Source organism: Hirsutella rhossiliensis, assembly GCF_020360975.1.
Source record: "Hirsutella rhossiliensis strain HR02 chromosome Unknown scaffold00009, whole genome shotgun sequence".
NCBI lineage: Eukaryota > Fungi > Ascomycota > Sordariomycetes > Hypocreales > Ophiocordycipitaceae > Hirsutella > Hirsutella rhossiliensis.
Window position 1 is genome coordinate 622,962 of NW_025408675.1, and position 20,749 is coordinate 643,710.

Genomic DNA, 20,749 nt, shown 5'->3' on the forward strand with positions numbered 1-20,749 from the left:
GGGCGTTACTTTTCCGTCCAAGGTAGCTTGATCTCGACGGGTCGCATGTCCTTGTCCACCATGGCCACGATATCCCGCGCCTCCATCTTCTTCAACGCCGCCTCGACCTTTTGATACGTGGCCTGGCTCAAGCCTTGTCTCTGATCGCAGTAAACATCGAGCCCTTCCTTGGTGAAGAGCGTAGGCGCAAACCAAGTGACGGCCCACCTCTCCTTGGCGCCCTCGGCCGTCGTCTCCTCGCCCCAGCCCAGGACCTCCCAGTGGCTGCCGACGAAGAAGAGCCAGCCCTTGCCGCGCCAGTCCCAGCCTGGGCCGGCAGCAGCCTGAGTGTCGACGCCCTCGACCGTCTTGCGCACGCCCGTCTTGCCCGTCGGCTCGTACTCGACGAGGTCGTCGATGCGGGCGCGGCCGTCGGGCTTGGCGGCGAGCGGCGTGTAGCTGATGCGGACGTTGCGCGCGGAGCGCCACATGGACAGCGTCGAGTGGGTGACGGTCCAGGTGCCGGCGAGCCAGTCGGTGGGCGGTGGAGGGCGGCGCTCGACGGGGCCCGAGGGGGTGGCCGAGTACTTGGACGGGAGGTTGAGGGCTATGCCTTCGGGGGCGGCCATTGCGGATGGCGTTCAAGGTCCGAGGAGAGGGTGCGATGGGTCTGAGAGAGCTTGCATGTCAGCCAATGTGACTGAGTCTGGGGATCCAAGACAAGACGGCGCTCCTGGCCAGATGAGGTATGCAGAATGGGCTCAGTAGTCGCAGATTTATGTGAACACAGCCATTGTGAGAATTAGTCGTTGAATTCCATTCCGAGCTCGTTGGTTCGGAGAGGGAACAAGTGATATCGAGCGCAGGGTCTGATTGGACGAGGTGCGACGAGGTGCGACTACGTCATGCTAGGGGCGCAGGGGGTGTCAGTGTCGAAGACAAGGACTTTCCTTTTTCCCGTTCCGCCACTGACAGACGGCAGTTGCTCATCTGCTAGGCCAAGCCAGGCAACTGCCCGCAGCCAGCGCGTGGCAAAGGCGGTGAGGCAGAACATATGAGCAAAGGATTCTCCAACGAGGGCAGACAGCAAGTGGCCAATCCCTCACGAGAGCCTAGGCCACGTTCCCGAGCGACGGTTCCATCCTATGAGATGATGCCCCATCATCCACGCCTGTGCAGGCGTCTTTTCAGCCCAGAGGGACCATGGGCGTTCGCATTGTCCCGTCCAGTATGTATGTACGCAAGTGTAGATTGCGTAGGGAGCACGCCATGCAGACGTAGATACATAAAACCGCGCAGGGAGAAGAAGAAGAAAGGAAGATGGAGACGTGCGTATGAGTTGTTCGGCCGTTTGTTGGAGGAGGCGTGTGCATCATGCCCCCGTTCTCGAGGGGTCCTCGTCGATAGGTCCAGTTGCAGCGGCAGGGTCCCGGCGTCAGGGGGGCGGCGGCTGCTTTGCTGTGTTGTCTCCTGTCGACGACGACAATCCGTTATTACGCTCATCGGGGCCGTCGTGGGGGTGGCGGTGGGTGTGGTGGTGGGTGAAAAATCGGTGTAGGCATCTGGTGGTAATGGGAGAGCCGAGGCCACGGATACCTACAAAGCTGCACAGTAGACGGGTCCCTCAGGGCCGGATCTGACTGTGTGGGGCACCTTGCTCGACACAACGATGCTCTGACACGTTTTCCAGGGCGCCTTCTGTGACGGATGGCTCTGACTGCTCAAGCGGCCGGGATGGCAGGACGCAGTGTAACCCGGCCGTGTGCGGGTAGAGCGAGTCGAGGTGGAGGCTTATCAATGGATCCCGTCCCCGACGCACTCGCCCGACAAGGCGCGCCTGATGCCAGCTCCCGAGGCTGCTACGGTCTGCGGCGGCTGGCATTGCCGTGACAATCTTGGTCTTTTTGGCCGCTGGATGTGGTAAACGAGGCATTTACAACAAAGCAAAGACGGTGCAGGGAGCAAGAAAACAGGGCCATGGTCCACTCGACAAGTACCCGTCTATCGTCCGTACACATGGCAATCGCTCCATGGCAATTCTGCGTTGTCCTCGTTCGCCGGCGGCTGCACGAGCTGAGGCGGCGCGATGGGTTGCAGTGCTGATGAGGGGTGTACAGCGACTCACTCGCACTTACAGAGGGGTCAACCAACCCGCAACGCGGTGGCCTGCGCATCAGCGTTGCATGGCACGTTTGTCGTCGACGATTTTAATCTTCGCTTCTGTTTTGGGTGCGTTGGCCGAAGAGGCCTTTGCTCCGTGGTTGGCCTAGGGTAGGCGGATGATACTGGATGCATGCATGCAAGAGGGATGACGGCGGGCCAACGACATGGCCATGTTGGTGCTGGAGGGGACTCGCTTGAGAGTCGACATGGCTAGAGGCATCTACCCGGCAGCCATTGCCACCTTGTGCTCTGGATCTGCTGCACATACTCGGTACACGCCTCGATGCTTCCCGCTCTGCCTTGCCGGGGAAAAGGGGCGGCGCCTCGTAGGCAGGCCAGCAGGCAGGCCAGCAGGCAAGTTTCTATCAGACCAGTAACGCACCGAAGAAAGCACAGCATGGCGAGGCGGTCGTGTACGTACATACAGCACACGCAAACCCGGGTCGGCATCTCCGAAGGGCTTGCCAATGGGACGACGAGGAAACAAAGTGCAGTCTCTTGAGGGCTGGCACGCAGAGGCGAGATACGTCAGACAGGCCTCGTCTCGAATCATCATGGCAGGAGAAACATGCAGTCATTCGATTCGGCCAAGGTCTTGTCTCAAGGCAGTTGGTGGCGCCGTCTGCCTAGCAGTTTGCCTAGCAGTGAAGAGCTTTTCTCTGCTAGTCATTTGCTTTGTCACTACCAAGTATGATAGGCACTTAACTAATTACTGCTGGATGGAATGGCGGGGGAGGCAGCTGGGGGTGGGGACGGGCACAGCAAGTCCCGGTACCCTGCCGGTATCGCGCCGCGCACCCACCGCAGCCGACGCAACCTCCGAGATACTCTGTCGGGCAATTGCCTTTCCCGGAGCATGGCGAGCATGGCCTGCCAGGCATCTTGACAACGCATCAACCGCCTTGCCCGACGCTCCGCACTGGGCTGCTGCACTCGTGCCTAACGGACGTCCTATCCAACCGACAAGAAACGAAAAAGAAAGTGGGCAAAGAAAAAGGAAGCTCTTTTTTTTTCGGACACAGAGCTTCGGCTAATAGCGTCACTGTCGTTTCCCCTCCATTCTTCCTTTGTCTACCTAGTCTTTCATCTGCCTCACGAATCTTGCACGTACGTACAGTAATTAAGTTACATACATTGACGCTCGTACATACATGTTCATGCATCAAGCACGGCTGGCTCGTCTCCCGCTCTACGCCATTGGCGTGTGCCCATCTGCCCATCTGCCCATCTGCTCATCCTGCCCATCCTCCCCATCTGCCCTTGGCCTCGTCGCCGCGGCCATGTACTTGCAGCGGCTCGGTACCGGACCTTGTCGGTCTGCCGCCTCTTCCTCTCGACCCCAAAGGCTGGTGGTGGATTACCTGCAGCCACCATCGGTCCATCGCCTCGACGCCGCGTTGATCTGGGCACTAATGAAAAAAAAAAAGCTTTGCTGTCTCGTTCACTTTCCACACATGTGCCCGATCCGCGCCCTCCGTCATCACAGCGCCCCGAGTATCTGGGCCTTTGCCTGTCTGGCACACACCACACACCTCACCCCCTGGTCTCCACTCCCTCACATCTCCCTATGTGTTCTATGTGTTCTTTGCCTGCTAGTGGTAGTAGAGGTACTCGGCATACTGTTACATACACACATACACGTACACGCATATACGCACACATGCATCGTTCTTTTGTTCATGTCTCTCTCTCACAGTCAAATATTTTATCATCACATCTTTTCCAATCTGGCCAATGCCTTGACCTTTGCTGCTCACACGCCTCCCCCCTGTTGACTGCTTCTCCTCTAACTCGCCGGCTCAAGCTGGGGAAAGCCAGGCGCCAGCCCAGCCTGGCTCCACCACGCACCATCGTGTTACTCCACTCCATGCACGCCGCCATGATGGTCTCGTCCTTCTCTTCCCTCTGCCCAAGTCTCATCCCTCTCTCGTGCCTTTCCCTCTTGGACATGGAGCGGGGTTGTCCGTCGACGAATAGACTCGTCCCCTTCAGTCTGAGCATGTCGTCCGGCCAAGGCATGTAGCAAGGGAAAAACTATAAAAGGGGCTCCCGTGGCCGGGATGGATCCATCCTCTCCTTGTTTCCTTTCCATCACTTTTGCCGGCACATCTTCTCCAAGACCTGCTGCTCCATTCCAGTATCGTGCCATCTTCCTCCCTCCTCTTCTACCCCCTTCACGCCTCCTACCCCAGGCAACCAGGCCTCTCACCCCAAGTGGTGTAGAGTCATACAAACAACCACTCGACCTTGTCATCGCCCCAATTCATTGCAATGTCGGGCCCCTACTCCCACGTTGCATACTCCATGCCAATGGCTGTCCCCTCCAAGGGGAACCAATACCCCACGTACAGCCAGTACTCCGTGTCCCCTCCGGAATGCGACGACTCCATCAGCTCGGCCTCGGGCGTCGCCTCGTACAGCAACAGCGGTTACTCGGCCACCTCGGCCAGCTACGTCGGCTACTCTGCCGGAGATTACGACACCACCGGCTCTGCTAGCGGCCTCGACTTTCAGGAATACATGCAGGAGCGCTTCGCAAACTCCTTCAACCCCATCCCCCTGGATCGCAGCATGGCGGTCCAAGCGCAGACGTGAGTGCAGACTTTCCTCCCTTGAGCCGACCACCCGCATCCAGCAACACCAACTACCGAGCCTGGCAGAATTGGATGCCGTGCGCGCGCTTCCCCAGAATGTGTCTCGGTGGCTGACAAAGCTGCAGATCCGGAAAGCTCAACGCAAAGCACCGCGAGCTCGTCGACTTGCAGAAGCAGGCCCAAGCTCGCCTTGCGAAGACGCGCGAGCGGTTTCAGGAGGGCATGCGTGATGCGCGCGAGGTGCGCGGAGACTTGGAATGGACTCAGAAGAAGGTTTCGTAAGTTGCGCCCGCGATTTCCCGAGAGCCCAGGGACTGTCACGAGCTCGTGTCACAGTGACAACGAGCACAAATTCCCTGCTACAGTGGCAGCTGGGTGTTACACCATGAGCTTGGGCTGACCAATTTTCTTGCGCAGTTCGCTCCAGTCAAAAGCCTCTCGCAAGCATCCCAAGGAATACGGCAAGGCTCGCGCGCGATATCCGTCTCCCGAGTGTTAGGCTGCCCAAGCTGCACCACTTGCCACGCCTTTCCTCACGACTTGACGGCCTGCCATTTCTACACTTCTTGAAAAGCACTTCTTTGACATATTGCAACGGAGCAAATAAGGGGGCAGAAGAGACGTTCTCATGGTGCCAGCACACAAATGGGCATCTTCGCCATCTTCTCAGCCCCGGCGAAATAACGACACCAGAACTGACTCTCATCAAAATGTATATTAAAAAAAGCCCTACGGATGAACTGACGTCGAAAATGGGTGGCGCCAGCGCGGCAATCTTGCATTGCGTTAGATGCGGGATCCCCATGCAGTTTCATGAGCCCCTGCAGTTGGCGGCAACTAGTCGCGCCCCGTCTCTTCTCACAAGCGAGACTTGCGGCCGCTGGCAACAGGGTAGGGGTGTGTGAACGTGGCTGGCTTCATGTGACCACGATTTATGATTGGATGGATTTGGCGGGACGAACCGGGGGGATGGTCGAGGGTACGCCTCGTTTCTTGCGTCTGCGGGTACTGGGGGACGCTGGTGCCAGGGCTACAGGGGGGTATGTTTGGTTGCGTGTCGAGCCGGATCATGGCGCCGATATCCCATGCTCCGCAGGAGCTGTTCCAGCCGTAGGGCAGAGGAGACCCAGCTCCCGGGATAGCGCAGGGATCATTGCGGGACGGATGGATTGGTCTGGGAAACGCTTTGCCGAGCAGGGCAAGATACTGCTTCTTTGGGGTAACCGCAACGAAGGGAGGCGAGAGATACTGCTTCATTTGGCAGAGTATGTATTGCTCGGGGCACGGTGGAGTGCTTGTCGAAGCTAGGCTGCGTCAGCTCCTAGTAAATACCATGCTCGGTACAGCTTCGTGACGTGGCTAAACAAGGGGCCCAAGACGTGATGGAGCCCCTCAGCCGGCACACAAGGAGGCCCTCACGTGTCGAATCCTTGGACAAACTTCCATGAGCGATCCGAGCCATGTGATTGGAAAAGAAAATTGCCGAGAGGAGCGTCGACGGCTGGCTCAAGAAAGGGGGGTGTCCTTGGGACCCTGTGTAAGTGGTTGGAAGAAGTGTCACGTGACACGCGGTCGTGGCCGGAGTAGGAAGCAAGGTAGCCCAAGGACAGGGTGAACAACTTCCGGCCACGGGAGGGTGGAGGGTGTATCTGTATTTTGAAAGTCGTCTGAGACATTCGTGGCTCATGTCGCATCGGAAGCCGCCGCCGTCGTCCGCAAGTCGCACAAGTTCCACGAGCCCCTGGTCTGCAGACCGCGGGCCTTTTCGAGCTTCTTCCAAGGATTCTGGTTCGAGTCGGGATCGTAGTAGCCCTCATACCAGGGTCCCCGCGAGGGATCGTCAAAATGCCTCCCATGCTGGTGCTGGCCCCCCTGCTGGGGCTGGTGGCGGTTGAATGGGGAGCCCGTGAACCCTGTTCCTGGGGGCGGACGGTCTGGTAAACCGGCCGGGCGCGACGACATCACACCGCCAGATGGCCCGCTCTCTGGCACCGTCGCCCCAGGCGCAGCGCCATCGTTGTGATCGTCGTCGTCGTCGAGGGATATCTCGTCCGCGTTCGCCGGCTGCCTACCCGCTGCGCCATGGCTCGGCTGCTGCGACGGCGCGGGGGGATTCGACGCCCCGCCACCCCCGTGCGCGTCCGTCATGAAGGCATCTGCCCCGACGTCGTGCCTGCGCTTCTTGAGCGGCCTGTCCTGCATGCCAAAGGACGAGAACCCCAACATCTGCGACATGGCGGCCTCGTCGGCCTCGGGGTCCATGATGACGGGCGGCGGGGTTGTGCGCCGAGGGCAGCTGTTGCCAGGTGGCAGGGACGAGGGACTTGCGACGCGAGGGGTGTTTGAATGAGTAGAGTACGATTGAGGAGAAGAGGGAACGGCGTGGGTGGTGAGCGTCAAGGGTGCGTGAGTTGGAGGTCGATCTGGCGTGTTCGTGGGGTGGAGTTGCAGTCGAGGTAGGATCTGGAATGAGGCTGCGGCCGGGGTCGCGTGATGAGTTGCAGCCTTGCAGGGTCCTTCTAGACAGATCTGGCTTAGTCCCGATCGGGAAAAACGGCTTACGTAGTCCATTGCACCTAGCCGTTCAACTTGCCCGGGTACCTGCCATAAACCACGTCGTTCGCCCTCCGCCCTCCACGTTTTCAGAGCCTTCACATCTGGGGGTCGAACAGTCAAGTGATTGCCACGCGCCGTTGCGTCGACGGCTGCTTCAATATATTCGTCTCTGTATCCTAGGGAATCCACATCGCAAAATACCCGCGGACAAGCCGGAATACCGACGATAACCGTTCTCATCATCGTCGTCCTGTTCGCGCCCTGCCGTCCTGGGAGAAAAGAGACCAAAAAGCCAACGCCATGCATACGCAGGTGCTCGCGGCCATTCATGAGTGGAATGCCAAGGCGAACGGGACACCAAACTCCCACCCCGTCTTCCCATTGTCTACAACGCGTCCAGAGTCTAGCCGAATAGCTTGAGGAAGCCCCAGATGCCAAGGCCACTGAGGACGGGTATTGTCAGGTTGTCATCCCAGCCGAAAATGTCCATGACCTCGCTGGCTGATGCGACGAAGCCGGACCACACACTCACGACCCCCAGGGCCAGGGGACCGCTGATGTCGGCCACGTGGTCCGAGATGCCCACGGCATTCTTCCAGGCGCTTGGTAGTGACAAAGCGCCCTTGAACATGAAGTTCTCGTCGCCTGGCATGGGCCCGATGGTCGGGACAAGCCACCCGTAGAAAAAGTAGGACGTAGCCACGCCCACGAGAAAAGCGGCCAGAGACCCGGCCAGAGACTTGCCGCGGCGAAGCCTAGGGGTGTATCGGCCCCAGAGGCGGCCAAAGGTGCTCGCGGCGGTGTCACACCAACTGAGGAGCAGGACGCTCATGACCCCCACGTCCTTGGGGAAAAAGTAGAGCACAATCCACGCGCCAAGGAGGTAGAAGATGACGCCGTTCCAGCCAGAAAACTCGCTTTCCCTCATGAGCGCCCCGAGCAGCCTGACATAGAGCCTGTTGACAGACTGATATCGATGCCGCAGCCAGTCGGTCGTGGCGATGGGAATCAGGGCGGCCATGAGATACGGCGGCACGATGCTCGTTTGCGTGCCGTTGGTGTAGAGCCAGACGACGAAGAAGCCGATCGACACGTGCAAGGCTTTGCGGGGAACCTCGTGCTTGTGAACAAAGGTTCTCCAGTGCCGGTGGATTGGAATTAGCCCGAGAGGACTAGGGCTGCGACTGAAATCGCGCCACGACCAGCCGGTGGGCGTTGGGGGCACCGGAGGAGCCAGATGGCCGTTGACAGCCGCAACCTGTCCGTTTGCGCCCTTCCGGTCGGATGTCGGCGCCTTGGACACCTGACCTGAGTTGCCGGGCGTCATGCGCGACAGCTTCAGACTGTCGATGGGAGACCGACTTCGCGTGCGGGACCTCCGTAGCCCCGGTGCGCCGCCATGCTCCTCTTCTTGGTCGTGTTCGTCGAGCGGCTGGGGCGTCGAGCGACGCTTCTTGACAGCCGAGCGCGTCGTGGGGCCCAAGTACTCGTGGCCGTCGTTGTCGGACTGCGTGGGACTGGGCGAAATGACGCGAGGTGTGGCCGGGACGCCCGACTTGCGTCGTAGTGACATGGTCCAGGAAAAGGGTGGTAGCGCGGGGCAGCGCACGGCGCCGGTGACGACGCGGCGTAGGCACTCGAAGCCGGAAGGCCAAAAGGCAAGAGGGAGATGGCGGTCGCGGCGCGAGAGGCGCGCAGCGGACGGGGGGGAGGGACCGAAGAGAGAGAAGTTATGGGATGTCGGGGGGGTGCGCGAGCGTAGGGCGTGATGGTCGGACGGCTCCAGATTGAAGGTGTTGAACAAGGATGACGCAGCTGAGGCCGTTAACCCCGCCACATGATGGACACGAAAGGTGCCCTGGGGTACAAAAACGAGGGGGGGAAAAGGACATGTGGTGGAGTGAAGAGGAGGAGGAGGAGGAGAAGGAGGAGAGAAAAGGCGGAGGAGAGAGAGAGAGGGTGAGGAAATGGCGCGCGGTGGGCGGATGTAGCTTGTCGTGATCAGGTGGGAGACGGAGGAGCCGGGCTTGAGAATTTTTGCCGATGCGCCGTTGCCATGAAGAAGCGCAGAGCAGTGGCCGTTAGTGGCCGCTTCGGCTACCCTGGCATGTGACCGGCCAGGCCCAGCGTTAATGGGACCAGACCTATCACGGCTCAGCACAGCACTTGGGTACTTTTGTACTTTGCCACAACCGTCTCTGAAGATGCGCCAAACCGCCAAAAAGCATTGTCTGCTGATAAATCTTTGGTGCTCATTACGCACGTAGCAGAACTGCCATGCTAACCACATGTATCCTTCGCCGCCGGCTACTTAATCGGGGCGTCGGAAAAATCGAAAAGTCCTGATGGCTGACTTCTCCAGCCCGAGAGCCTTCAGCGCTATGGCACGTGGAGATAAGATAAGACTTTTTTCTTCCTCCTCCGGCCTCTGCAGTAGACCCTTGTATAGCGTCGCGCCCCTACAGGGACTGATCGCATATCAAGACTTTGACTTGAACCATGGCTACCGGAAAGGTCGCGCCCAAGAGGGACCTCAGATCCTGGGACGCTCTCACGCCGCCGCTTGCCGAATGGATCCTCGACGCCGTGTCGACCATGGGCTTCCGTCAGATGACCCCTGTGCAAGCCGCCACTCTGCCGCACTTTATGGGCAACAAAGATGTGGTTGTCGAGGTGAGCCGGCCCCAGATTCCAACTCGAGAAGCTTACTGACACGTCTAATGCAGGCCGTCACCGGGAGCGGCAAAACACTGGCCTACCTGATCCCCGCCGTGCAGAGGCTGCTGCGGCTCGAGGAGCCCACCAAGAAACATCACGTTGGCGCCATCATCGTTTCCCCGACGCGGGAGCTGGCTGCTCAGATTCACTCTGTCCTCCTGTCGCTTCTCGAGTTTCACCCCCCATCTGCTGAGCTTGTGCCGTACCTAAAAGGCGACGAGAAGCGGCCGGCCACCGCGGTGCCCGTCGTCGTGCCCCAGCTGCTCGTGGGCGGCACAACTACGCCAGCCCAAGATCTCAGTTTCTTCCTCCGTCACAGCCCCAACCTTCTCATATCGTCACCCGGCCGACTCGTTGAGCTTTTGGCCTCACCCCACGTCCACTGCCCCCAGTCTTCCTTCGAGATTCTTGTTCTCGACGAAGCTGATAGACTGCTTGATCTCGGCTTCAAACAGGACCTTCAAGGAATCATCTCACGCTTGCCCAAACAAAGACGAACCGGCTTGTTCAGCGCCAGTGTCAGTGAAGCCGTTGGTGAGATTATCAGGGTCGGCTTGCGCAATCCCGTCAAGATTGAGGTCAGGGTCAAGATGAAAGACGGCGGCACTCTCGAGGACAGGAAGATACCGGCCAGTCTGCAGATGGCCTACTTGATGAAGCCAGCAAGCCAAAGACTGCCTGCGTTATCGCAACTCCTGGAGCGACTTCCTGTGACGCCGCAAAGAAGTATCGTCTTTCTCTCCACCTGTGCTGCCGTCGATTACTTCCAGCACGTTCTTCCCGCGCTCCTCCCGGCTGGCTTCGCGTTGATACCCCTTCATGGCAAACATGCGGCAAAGGTGCGCGAGAAGAACTTTAACCGTTTCCTGACTTCTGTATCCCCCACAATACTCTTGACCACGGACCTGGCAGCTCGAGGTCTGGATATTCCCCAGGTCGATCTGGTCGTGCAGATTGACGCACCTTCAGACCCGAAAGTCTTCATCCATCGAAGCGGGAGAGCTGGGAGGGCAGGGCGGAAAGGACTCGCGGTAGTGATGCTGCACCCCGGACGAGAGGAGGACTACATTAGATTCCTGGAAGTTCGAAAGACCCCGATTATCCCGCTGGAGAAGCCCCAGGTTTCTGTCTCGGAGGATGACGCCGCGACGGCATCGCGGACAATTCGAAATATTGTTAAACAAGATCGAGCGCTCTACGACAAGGCTCAAAAGGCCTTTGTCAGCTGGGTTCGAAGTTACGGCGCTCACCAGGCAACGTCGATATTCCGAGTCGGGGACCTTGACTGGACAGATTTGGGCCATGCCTGGGGCCTTCTTCGCATGCCCAGAATGCCCGAGTTGAAGCGATGGGAGGGAGACAAGATGTTGGGAGTCGAAATGGACTGGGACGCGTTCGAGTACAAGGACAAGGCAAGAGAAATTGCGAGAAAGGAGGCGCTAGAGGCTGAAAAGTCGGGAGAGACCCGAGACAAGGTGGCCGACTTGAAGCGAAAGAGGAAGAACAACGAGGCCTGGAGTGGGAAGCATGAGATGGAAGGGTTGCGGGTCGAGAGGCGCGAGAAGCGACACAAGAAAAGAGAGGCCGAGAAGTGGGCCAACATGACGACGGAGGACAGGGCCAAGCAGGTGGAACTGAAGGAACTGATCCAACAGGTCCGGAAGCAAAACGAGGCAAGGGCCGAGTCGAAGGATGATGAGTTCGAGGGCTTCGACGATTAGGCAATGCAGTACCCTGGTTCAATCCAAGCAAGTGCGACCGACGATAGATGTCCTTGCGGCATCGAGTGTTGACGCTCGAGGGTCTGCTCCAAACGCGCGTTTTGGAGGCGCATTGACCCTCGAAAAAGCAAGTCTCAAACCAGGTTTCGGTCTGGTGGCCGTGAGGCGAAGCGAACTAACAGTCAGACCCTCTGAGGCTGAAGCCACGGCGCCAAATGGGCATGGTTTAAATACGCGTATTGTGAAGTCCTGGGCCATCTGAAGTTGAAATCACGGCGCCAAATGGACATGGTTTAAATACGCGTATTTGTTGAAGTGGGACTTCACAATACGCGTGTCTGGATACGAACACCGTCCCGATTTGGAAATGTCACCGCACCCTGCCTTGCTCCTGAACAACGGCGGGCAGTGTTGACTCCGACTCTCTGGGGTTCGAGGACCAAACCGAGGACGCACGGCGGTATAAGAAGGGAGACAATGTCGGCTCTTGGAGCGGCTTCATCGGAGCATCCTCCAGGAGCCAAATCTGCTTAAGCAACGATAGGCTCAACGACAATGGCGCAATTGAAACCCTTTCGCGGCAACTTTTATCTCTGGGACTATGTCCCGTCAAAACCAGCGGCCATACTACTGGCGATTCTCTTTGGGCTTGCGACGCTCGTCGTTGTGTGGCGCATGGTTCGGACGCGGACGCTCTTCAGCATTGCTTTCGCCCTCGGTGGTCTTTGTAAGTCGACGGCGGCTTCTCTACGGACCGGCAGCCCCCTTGACCTGGCGGATGGCTGACTTGCCCGCCTTGCAAACACAGTTGAGATTGCAGGATACGGCGCCAGAGCCGTGGCCGAGGACAAGACGGACCAGCTGGGACCGTACGTTGTGCAAAGCATCCTCATTCTCGTCGCCCCGGCCCTCTACGCGGCATCCATCTACATGACTCTGGGCCGGCTGATGCGAAGCGTTCAAGGGGAGCGGCACTCACTCGTGCCCGTGCGATGGCTCACGCGGGCGTTTGTGGCCGGGGACGTGCTGTCGTTCCTCATGCAGGGCTCTGGCGGCGGGCTCATGGGGATGGGCAACTTTAGCCAGGAGACGGCGCAGAACATCATTCTCGGCGGGCTGGTTGTGCAGGTTGTCATGTTCGGCCTCTTCGCCATCACGGCTGTCGTCTTCGACGTGCGGATCCGGCGCTGGCCGACGGGCGGCTCGCTCGAGGGAGGCGGGCAGCGGTGGATGCGCGCCATGCTGATGCTGTACGCCACGACGGCGCTCATCCTCGTCAGGTGCGTCGTCCGCGTCGTCGAGTACGTCATGGGCAAGGACGGATACCTGCTGCGCTACGAGTGGACGCTGTACGTGTTTGACGCGGTGCCGATGCTGGCCGTGACGGTTGTCTACGGGTGGGTGTACCCCGGGGAGCTGACGGCGGCGAACACCAAGGCGTGGCCGCGTGAGCAGGCGAGCTCTCTATCTGGCCACGAGGGGATGGGGCTGGCCGATGGGTTGCGGACGCGTGGCGGCGGTCATGAGAAGTGAACAGACTTCTTGTCCTTTGGATGAGTGTTGTTCACTCCGTGGAAGAAAAGAGGCTAGGGAAGGTGTACGGGAAAACCTAGGGGATTGTCAGCAATACATGTTAGACAGACATGGGACAGAAGGATAGATATCGTCATCGAGGGCCTGCATACGAGTCATTTTGGCAAACAGTAAATACCGGCCGAGTCGCTGCGTCTGGTTGAAGAAGAGCATTCGTTGACTAAGCCGAGGTCTACCAATGCCAGCAAAGCTCAACCTACGAACTCCATCTATCCTCCTCCTTTTCCATCCCCAGCCCCCGTAACCGATCTAATTATTGCTCCACAAGCTCATCCGCGCATGCCTAATCCAAATGAAACCACGCAGCCGCACCACCCACCACTAATCAGCGAGAGCGGGGGGGGGACGGAGGAGGGGGGAAGAGGAGCCCGTCCCGTCGGCATGGCGCCGCGCGTCCGGACGGCCGCAGCCGTTGCCAACGACGACGATGCGGCGGCGGAGGAGGAGGGGGAGCCGGCAGCAGCCACGCGGCGGCGGCGGCGGCGGCGGTCCCATCGCAAGTCGAGGGGCGGGTGCGCCGAGTGCAAGCGCCGCCACATCCGGTGCGACGAGCAGCGCCCCGTGTGCGCCCACTGCACCGCCGGGCGCCGGGCCTGTCTGTTCCCCGCGCCGCCGCGGCCGCCGCCTCCCGGGGCGGGGCGGGGAACCGGCGGGGAGGGCCGCGAGGCGTTGGCGGCGGCGGACGGGGAAGGCCCCCGTCTCTCGGACGGCGCCGGCTTGGATGGCGGGGAGCGGAGCGGGGCTCTCGGCTCGGCGCCGGTGCCCTCACCCGACACCTCGGCGTCGCAAGTCCCTCCTCCTCCATATTGGTCTCGTCACTGGCAGCAGCACCAGGAGCAGCAGCGGACAGGCCACGACAGCGCCTCGCCCGGCAACGGCCAAGCCCCGCCGCCGCCGCCGTACACGGCTCAGCATCTCGTCCTGCTGCACCACGCGGCCACGGCCCTCGGCGACCACGCCCAGGCGCGCCGACAAGCCCGGCAGATCGTCGACATTGCCGTCCGCCACGCCGTCGACGCCCCCTATCTCATCGACCAGGTCCTCGCCCTGTCCGCCCTGCACCTCGCAACAGCCACTGCCATGGCCAGCGGCAGCAGCAGCGGCGGCAGCAGCAGCAGCGCGAGGACACCATCTCCGGCTTCGCCCGCACCCACACCCGTCGTCTCCCAGCCGCCGCCGCCGTCGTCGTCTTCCTCCCTCCTCCCGCAGGGCATGACGACCCCATCCGCCCTGCGGCACACGGCGACGGAGCTCCAGACGCGAGCCGTCGCCTGCTTCACCCGCCTCACGAGCACCGCCCAGAATCAGCAGCAACAGCAGCAGCAGCAGCAACAGCAGCAGCAGCAGCAGCAACAGCAGGCCGGCGAGGCAACCGCCAGCTCCATCCCGCGCTTCCTCTTCGCCAGCACCCTCAGCCTGCACGTGCTGGCCGAGGCCCTCGCCGACGTCGGCCGCCTGCCCTTCCACCGCTTCGTCGACGGCTTCGTCGACTGTCTGCGCCTGCACCACGGCGTCCGCGCCGTCATCCGCCCGACCTGGGACCACCTGCTGGGCTCCGAGATCGAGCCGCTGCTCAGCATCACCCGCGCCGCCCACGCCCGCGCCGCCGCCCGACAAGACGCCTCCGACCCCGCCGCCCGCCGCGACGAGTGCCGCCCCCTGGCCTCCCTCCTCGACGCCTCCGACCTCGGCCCCTCGACCCTCGCCGCCTGCCGCGACGCCGTCGCCACCCTGCAGTGGGCTTTTGACCTCTACGCCAACCTCGACGACGACGTCGCCGGCGGGCCCCACGCCGTCTCGGCCTTTTGCGTCACCGTCAGCCTGGACTATGTCGACGCCCTGCAGCGCCACCAGCCCGAGGCCCTCGTCATCCTCGCCCACTGCGCCGTCCTGCTGCACCGATGCCGCGCCCTTTGGATCTTTGGCGACGCCGGCGCCGCCATGATCCGCGCCATTGGCCACCACCTCGGCGGCTACTGGGCCGACGCCATGGCGTGGCCGCTGCAGCTTGTCAGCGAGGACAACGGCTGATGGGTCTGAAGCGCATGGCTGCCCGCCCACTCCGGCTGGGTGACCTGCCCCCTTCATACCGCAGGAGAGACGCACCTTTGGGGAGACGCACCTTTTGATCACATCAATTTACATCATCCTGTGTATAATGCCCAGAGAAGAGAGCATGAGGAGACGAGTAGATATCCCTCGCGCCATGTGCCTACGTATACGACCAGTGAAGCCTCACATCATGACTCGACCAATGTGTCGTCCCAGAATGGAATTCCGAGCATTCCGCAACACCGTCGACGTCTTGGGTATTACTATCTGGGTTTTCGACGGGAGGGCCGCAGTCTTCCATGTTTCTTCGATTTGGCGGCGTCTGCCGAAATCTACATCCTCGATGGAACCCCTGCATCCATCTTCTCTCATCAACTTCATCGCGCTTTTCACCATTGTCGTCCTGACTCCATCACCCGTCTCGATCCCCCAGAGAAGTAAGATTTCACAACACGACTTCCACCATCTCACCACCCATGAGATGCCCTCCAGCATCCAGTTGAGGAGAGTATGAAGAGAAAGAGAGCCCTTTCTCGTGCTGTGCCAGCCACCGGCAGGGCCTTCTCATCCGAAGCCGCCGCAGCCGGCGATCCATCTAAGCTTGGTATCATTACGGTAAGAGAATTGATGTGAGACCATTGCTGACTTCGACAGCAACTGTACCCCTCTTTAATCGTCGTGGACGGCTGGGCTTAGAGGCCGTAAAGCTCCCAGCCGTCTCCGTTCCCGCCGAGATCCGCGCTGCCCTCGGTCGCAGGAGGCCTCTCTACCTCACGCTTCGACGCAAACTCTGTTCGCAGTTCTTCGCGCAGTCACAGCTCGTCATCGTCGAGTTCGGATGGCTTGAGGAGACCTCCCACCTTCTGTCGCCGCTCCATGTCTGCAGCCTTGGCGTCGCGCTCCTGCTGTTCCTTCTCGACGATGAAAAGCTCTGCATTGTCGCCGGCGAATTCCTTGAGCGAGATCAAAAAGTCTCGAAGGTTGAGTCGGAACTTGTCGTATTGCGTGTTGAGGCTGAAGAGGCCCTCGACGAAGCTCGCCACTTGCGCTCTGTTTGTCCATGATTAGCACCAGAGGCTGGAGTAAAGAGGAAAAGCTGGACACTTACGGTTGCAAATTGGGAAAGGCGTTGCGAAGGAGCGTCGCGACCGAGTTGCCCAAGAATTCCTTGTTGCTGGTTCCAGCCTGAGCCTGGTCAGGTGAGTAGATGGGCCCTTGGATCTTGGGCTGCGTCCCGTCGGCGGGATAGATAAAGTAAAACAGCTTCATCAACAGCATCGATTGCGTCTTGAAGCCGGCCTTGTGGTCGTTGTCAGTAACGACAAACAGCACGTCCTGCAGAATTGTGACAAAGAAGCGCTGGAAGAAGGCATTGGCAGTGGCGACATCTGTCTTGTCGGCGATGTTGTTGATGAGCTCCAGGCACATGTTCAGGCCGGCCGCTTCGACGTCTCGGTTGTCGTGCTTGAAGGCCCACGAGCACGAGTCAATGACAAACTTGAACTGGTTATTATCCAGCTTCAAGAGGGCTAATTTGGTCCGTTAGTGGCTGTGCGGGCGTGGATCGGCGTGTGGCTTACCTGGGAAGCAGTGAAGATTGATGGCTCGCAAGAGATTGAAAAACTCGACACGGTGCTCTGGGAACTCAGAAAAGTCCTTGTTGATCATTTCGAGCGTGCATTCAAAGACGTTTTCCATGATTGTCGGAACCTGGTCCTCCATCAAGGCCTGATGTGCCAATGTCAGCATGGCAGTCTGCGTCTCTTTGTTCGCGTGGCAACATACGGATAACTTGGTGATGATGGCTGACATGGCCCTCAAGACCTCGGCATCGCGCGCTCCCGGAACGTTGCGGTTGTAGTCGACCAGGACCGAGTCCAGGAGAGGAGGGACCATCTGGGCGCGGATGGCCTGCAGATCTTCGGCCTTTTCGACGTACGTCTCGACGAGCTTCAAAATCTCCTTTTTAATCGTACGCAGGCCCCGAACTTTGGGCATCTTCGTCGCCAGCTCGCCTGAGGACTTGGTTAGCCGAATTCAGACCTTGCCACGCGCCGATAACATACCATCTCGTGCGACGGCCTCGGAGATGAGGGTGCTCGTTGCGCGATACATCTGAAGCATATCATGGTAGATGCGCCCGATCTGAGGATAGAAATACGACCCAATAGAGGTGCATGCCGATACGTTAGTCTTCATGATGTTGCCGATGACCTTAATCGTCTCCGCGTCTTGCAGAATGGACGGATTTATAGTTGCCTGCTTGATAATCTCATCCCAGGCCGCGTTCGGAATGCTCATGAGATCCGCAAGCAGTCTCTCCTGTTGATGCTTGTTGCCCTGCGCGGCGACCATGTAGCCGCACGCCTCGTAAAAGGTATGGACCTGCTGGGGAGTGAGATCACAGGTGATTTTGCCCATGTTCCGGACGATCTCTTCGATGAAGGGCTCCTGCTCGCTAGGCTGGAGCGCAACAAAATGGCGTCGGCATTGGCGGGCGATCTTGATGAACGTGTCGCAGGCCATGTCTTGAACACCTGACGAGCAAGTTAGCGGGGACGCTCCATGGAGCAGTGTGGAATAAGGCCTTTCTTACCTTCGTGAGACTCATGCATAAACTCAAAGAGCTTGTTGACGACCGTCTTAAGGAACTTCCAATGGGCTTTGAGGAACCGGGGGTACTGGCCGACAATGTACATGATGTTGCTGGCAACAACAGCCTTGTTGTCCTTGCCTCGCTTCATCTCGGTGAGGCCCAGGAGGTCCTTGATGACCGTGACCAGGAAGCGTTTCTCCGTCTCCTCGTTCATAGCCAGCGAAATGGACCCGATGGCCCAGCAGAGAACGTTGCAGTTGTGCCATGACCACTCGGTGCCGTCCACCTGACGGGCAAGCTTCTCCGTCATGATATTCTCGGTGTCGACCACGTCGAGGTGGGTGAGGTAGACCAGGCATTCCCTGATCGTCTTGTACAGCTGCACGGTGTCGCTTTCCTTGACGAACTCGCGCACTATCTCTCCCTCATCGTTCTCAACGATCAAAACTTCCTCGGGACGAACCATGCGCTCGATCATGACGACCCGCAAGTTCGAAAGAACTTCGTTGTACTTATGCTTTCGCAAGGGGTAGTTCATGAGCAGCGAAGGATTGGGAGCGCCGCTGCCTGACATGCCGCCACCAACCGCCATGAGCGGGTTCAAGTCGGTGATTGGCAACTGCTGCATCTCCTCGTAGAGCTCTTGGACCAGCTTGAGCCAGTAGTCGAGGCAAATCTTGAAGATTTCGCGATCGTCGATTTGGGATATTCTGATGAGATAGTAGTGTCCGTGCAAAAGATAATCTCGGTTGGGGAGGTTTTCGATGAGCTGTGACGTGTCAGTCAAACTTGACGTATGAAATGGAGTGCGGATTCGGGGGTTTACATTGAGGTGCATGCCAAAGAAGTTGGAGAGGAAGAGGGCCAGGTTCTGGACGAACTCCTGGTCTCGCGAGTTGCTGCTCGGATAGGTGCTCTTGAGGTCGAGGGAGACGGGAATAATGTCGGCAATGGTGGTGAGGACCTCGGTGAACATCTTGATCAGCTGCTCGTCGTACGAGTTGGACTGGCCAGACCCTCCGGTCTGCAGGCCACCAATCTCCGTCAGGCACTGCAGGGTGATGTTCCGGAATTCGGGAACCGACAGGAAGCGGGTGCGCAGCGTGTCGATGAGGGGGGTCTCAAAAATGTAGCCGAGGGGGATCCAGTTGCAGAAGCGAAGGAGGGTCTCGAGCGTCGCCTTGATCAGGCTGGACTGGTCAGCCGTGGTGAGGACCTCCTGGCAAAGCTGGAAGATCTGTGAGAACTCGGCGCACATGGTCTGCTTGAGGTTCCTCGTTTTTGTCGACGTCATCTGCTCGGCCGAGTAGTCAAATACTTCTTCGGATAGCAAGCGCAGAATAATCATGTTGTTCTCGCAGATGGAGAGGTTCGCGTGGCACGATGAAATGATCTCATTGATGAAGGTGGGCCAGTTGTGCGGCCATTCTTGCTTGAGGACGGAGATGAGGACGAGGTTGAGCTTGTTGAGCAAGGTCTTGTTGCTCCGCAGAGCCTCTTCGGAGCTCGAGCTCTGAATGATGAACTGAACGATGAAGTTTCGAATACCTGCCGCCGAGAAAAGTTAGCCGGGAGCGCTCGCAACAAGGGGTAGACGAGGACTGACCCTGGCACTGGTCCCTCGGTAGCACCTTCCACCTCGTAGAAATGACATTATCAAGGACCTGCAAACCCAAGTCTCGCGGATTGTCAGCTTATTCGTGCTCGTCCGGGGGGTCGGGTCATGGAGTGGCATACACTTTGTTTGCGGATACTGCGCGTCTGAGAGGATCTTGTCGACCATGAGCCAAGCGTCGGGGTCTTCCTTGAACTGTGGTGACCAAGACGTTAGCCCAAGCTCAGCCGCAAAGTGTCGCTCGCTTGACGATGGCAATGGGGCGTAAGGCAGGATATATATGTGTGTGTATATATATCTCCTGTGGCAGGCGGGGGAGGGGCTTTTCTTTACCTGGTTCAATGCGGCTTGGGCGGTTTTTTGCTGTTGGACGGACATGGGTCAGCAACGGGACATGGCGAACTGAAGAGAGCGAGACTGACCTGGTCCCCGCGACCCTCGTAGAAGGTGCGGACCGTGGTGTCGAGCTCCTCGATCGAGACAGCCATGGTGAGCAACAGGAGCGAGGGGAAGGCAGCCCGAGGCGGGGGAATCTCCAAAGAGTCGAGAGGCGGGGCCAGCAGCCGGCGCAGCGCACGAAAAGAACGCTGTGCGATGCGTGGAAGCCGTGTGCTTCTTGGCGCAGAGAGCGGAAGGGGGGTTCGGCGGGCTTCGCAAAGGGGGGCGATGCGCGAGGTGGACGGCGGCTGGGGAGTTGGGGAGAGAGGGGGATGGAAAAGTGAAGAAAACGAGCCCCGGTCCTGGGGAGAGAGGTGGAGGGGTTGCGGTGTTGAAGCAAGCTTGCAAGAGATGATGTACACCCAAGCCCAAGATACAGGCGTGCACTGTACAGCCTACAAGTACTGTACCTACTGTCGGGTGGCCGCCGGGGCGGACAGTTGGCAGTCGGCGGGCAGCCAGCCACTGAGATTCAGCGGCGGGGCGCCTGCGGAGTACTCGCTACCTTGATTCGACGGTCCATTGTTCTTCACCTTGTCTTAGTATCTTCCGCTCTGATAAACCCCTACGTCAGCTGCCTTGTAGCAACAGTCACCTGACGGAGGCTCCCCGTTATCTTTGCCTGCACCATCTGTTAGTAGCACGGAGTACTAGCCCACTTGCTGCAGCAGGCACTGCACGGTGTGTCGACGCTGTGATAGCCAAGTCCAAGGTACAAGCTCAC

At 59.3% G+C, this 20,749-nt stretch overlaps 8 protein-coding genes across 8 annotated transcripts; 4 read left to right on the plus strand and 4 right to left on the minus strand.

Annotated features, from left to right (window-relative positions):
• Window positions 1-5: 5 nt before the first annotated feature.
• On the minus strand, window positions 6-608 carry HRG_07957 (histidinolphosphatase-like protein; the record flags this gene model as incomplete). Its single annotated transcript, XM_044866428.1, has 1 exon — window positions 6-608. One exon carries the CDS (start codon window positions 606-608, stop codon window positions 6-8), a length of 603 nt encoding a protein of 200 aa, XP_044718317.1.
• A 3,805-nt stretch (window positions 609-4,413) lies between these two features.
• On the plus strand, window positions 4,414-5,235 carry HRG_07958 (putative domain KxDL; the record flags this gene model as incomplete). The annotated part of the gene is made up of 3 exons (XM_044866429.1): window positions 4,414-4,733; window positions 4,862-5,014; window positions 5,154-5,235. The coding sequence occupies 3 exons, from the start codon at window positions 4,414-4,416 to the stop codon at window positions 5,233-5,235; spliced, it is 555 nt and encodes a 184-aa protein (XP_044718318.1).
• Window positions 5,236-6,419: 1,184 nt separating this feature from the next.
• On the minus strand, window positions 6,420-6,998 carry HRG_07959 (uncharacterized protein; the record flags this gene model as incomplete). The annotated part of the gene is made up of 1 exon (XM_044866430.1): window positions 6,420-6,998. One exon carries the CDS (start codon window positions 6,996-6,998, stop codon window positions 6,420-6,422), a length of 579 nt encoding a protein of 192 aa, XP_044718319.1.
• Window positions 6,999-7,695: 697 nt separating this feature from the next.
• On the minus strand, window positions 7,696-8,865 carry HRG_07960 (CTP-dependent diacylglycerol kinase 1; the record flags this gene model as incomplete). The annotated part of the gene is made up of 2 exons (XM_044866431.1): window positions 7,696-7,894; window positions 7,949-8,865. The coding sequence occupies 2 exons, from the start codon at window positions 8,863-8,865 to the stop codon at window positions 7,696-7,698; spliced, it is 1,116 nt and encodes a 371-aa protein (XP_044718320.1).
• A 926-nt stretch (window positions 8,866-9,791) lies between these two features.
• On the plus strand, window positions 9,792-11,731 carry HRG_07961 (DEAD/DEAH box helicase domain-containing protein; the record flags this gene model as incomplete). The annotated part of the gene is made up of 2 exons (XM_044866432.1): window positions 9,792-9,965; window positions 10,019-11,731. 2 exons carry the CDS (start codon window positions 9,792-9,794, stop codon window positions 11,729-11,731), a joined length of 1,887 nt encoding a protein of 628 aa, XP_044718321.1.
• A 555-nt stretch (window positions 11,732-12,286) lies between these two features.
• On the plus strand, window positions 12,287-13,264 carry HRG_07962 (RTA1 like protein; the record flags this gene model as incomplete). Its single annotated transcript, XM_044866433.1, has 2 exons — window positions 12,287-12,458; window positions 12,540-13,264. The coding sequence occupies 2 exons, from the start codon at window positions 12,287-12,289 to the stop codon at window positions 13,262-13,264; spliced, it is 897 nt and encodes a 298-aa protein (XP_044718322.1).
• A 441-nt stretch (window positions 13,265-13,705) lies between these two features.
• On the plus strand, window positions 13,706-15,355 carry HRG_07963 (fungal zn(2)-Cys(6) binuclear cluster domain-containing protein; the record flags this gene model as incomplete). The annotated part of the gene is made up of 1 exon (XM_044866434.1): window positions 13,706-15,355. One exon carries the CDS (start codon window positions 13,706-13,708, stop codon window positions 15,353-15,355), a length of 1,650 nt encoding a protein of 549 aa, XP_044718323.1.
• An 833-nt stretch (window positions 15,356-16,188) lies between these two features.
• On the minus strand, window positions 16,189-20,075 carry HRG_07964 (exportin 1-like protein; the record flags this gene model as incomplete). The annotated part of the gene is made up of 11 exons (XM_044866435.1): window positions 16,189-16,426; window positions 16,485-16,905; window positions 16,957-17,104; window positions 17,162-17,391; window positions 17,443-17,913; window positions 17,973-18,741; window positions 18,799-19,520; window positions 19,579-19,650; window positions 19,710-19,782; window positions 19,921-19,950; window positions 20,010-20,075. The coding sequence occupies 11 exons, from the start codon at window positions 20,073-20,075 to the stop codon at window positions 16,189-16,191; spliced, it is 3,240 nt and encodes a 1,079-aa protein (XP_044718324.1).
• Window positions 20,076-20,749: the final 674 nt, after the last annotated feature.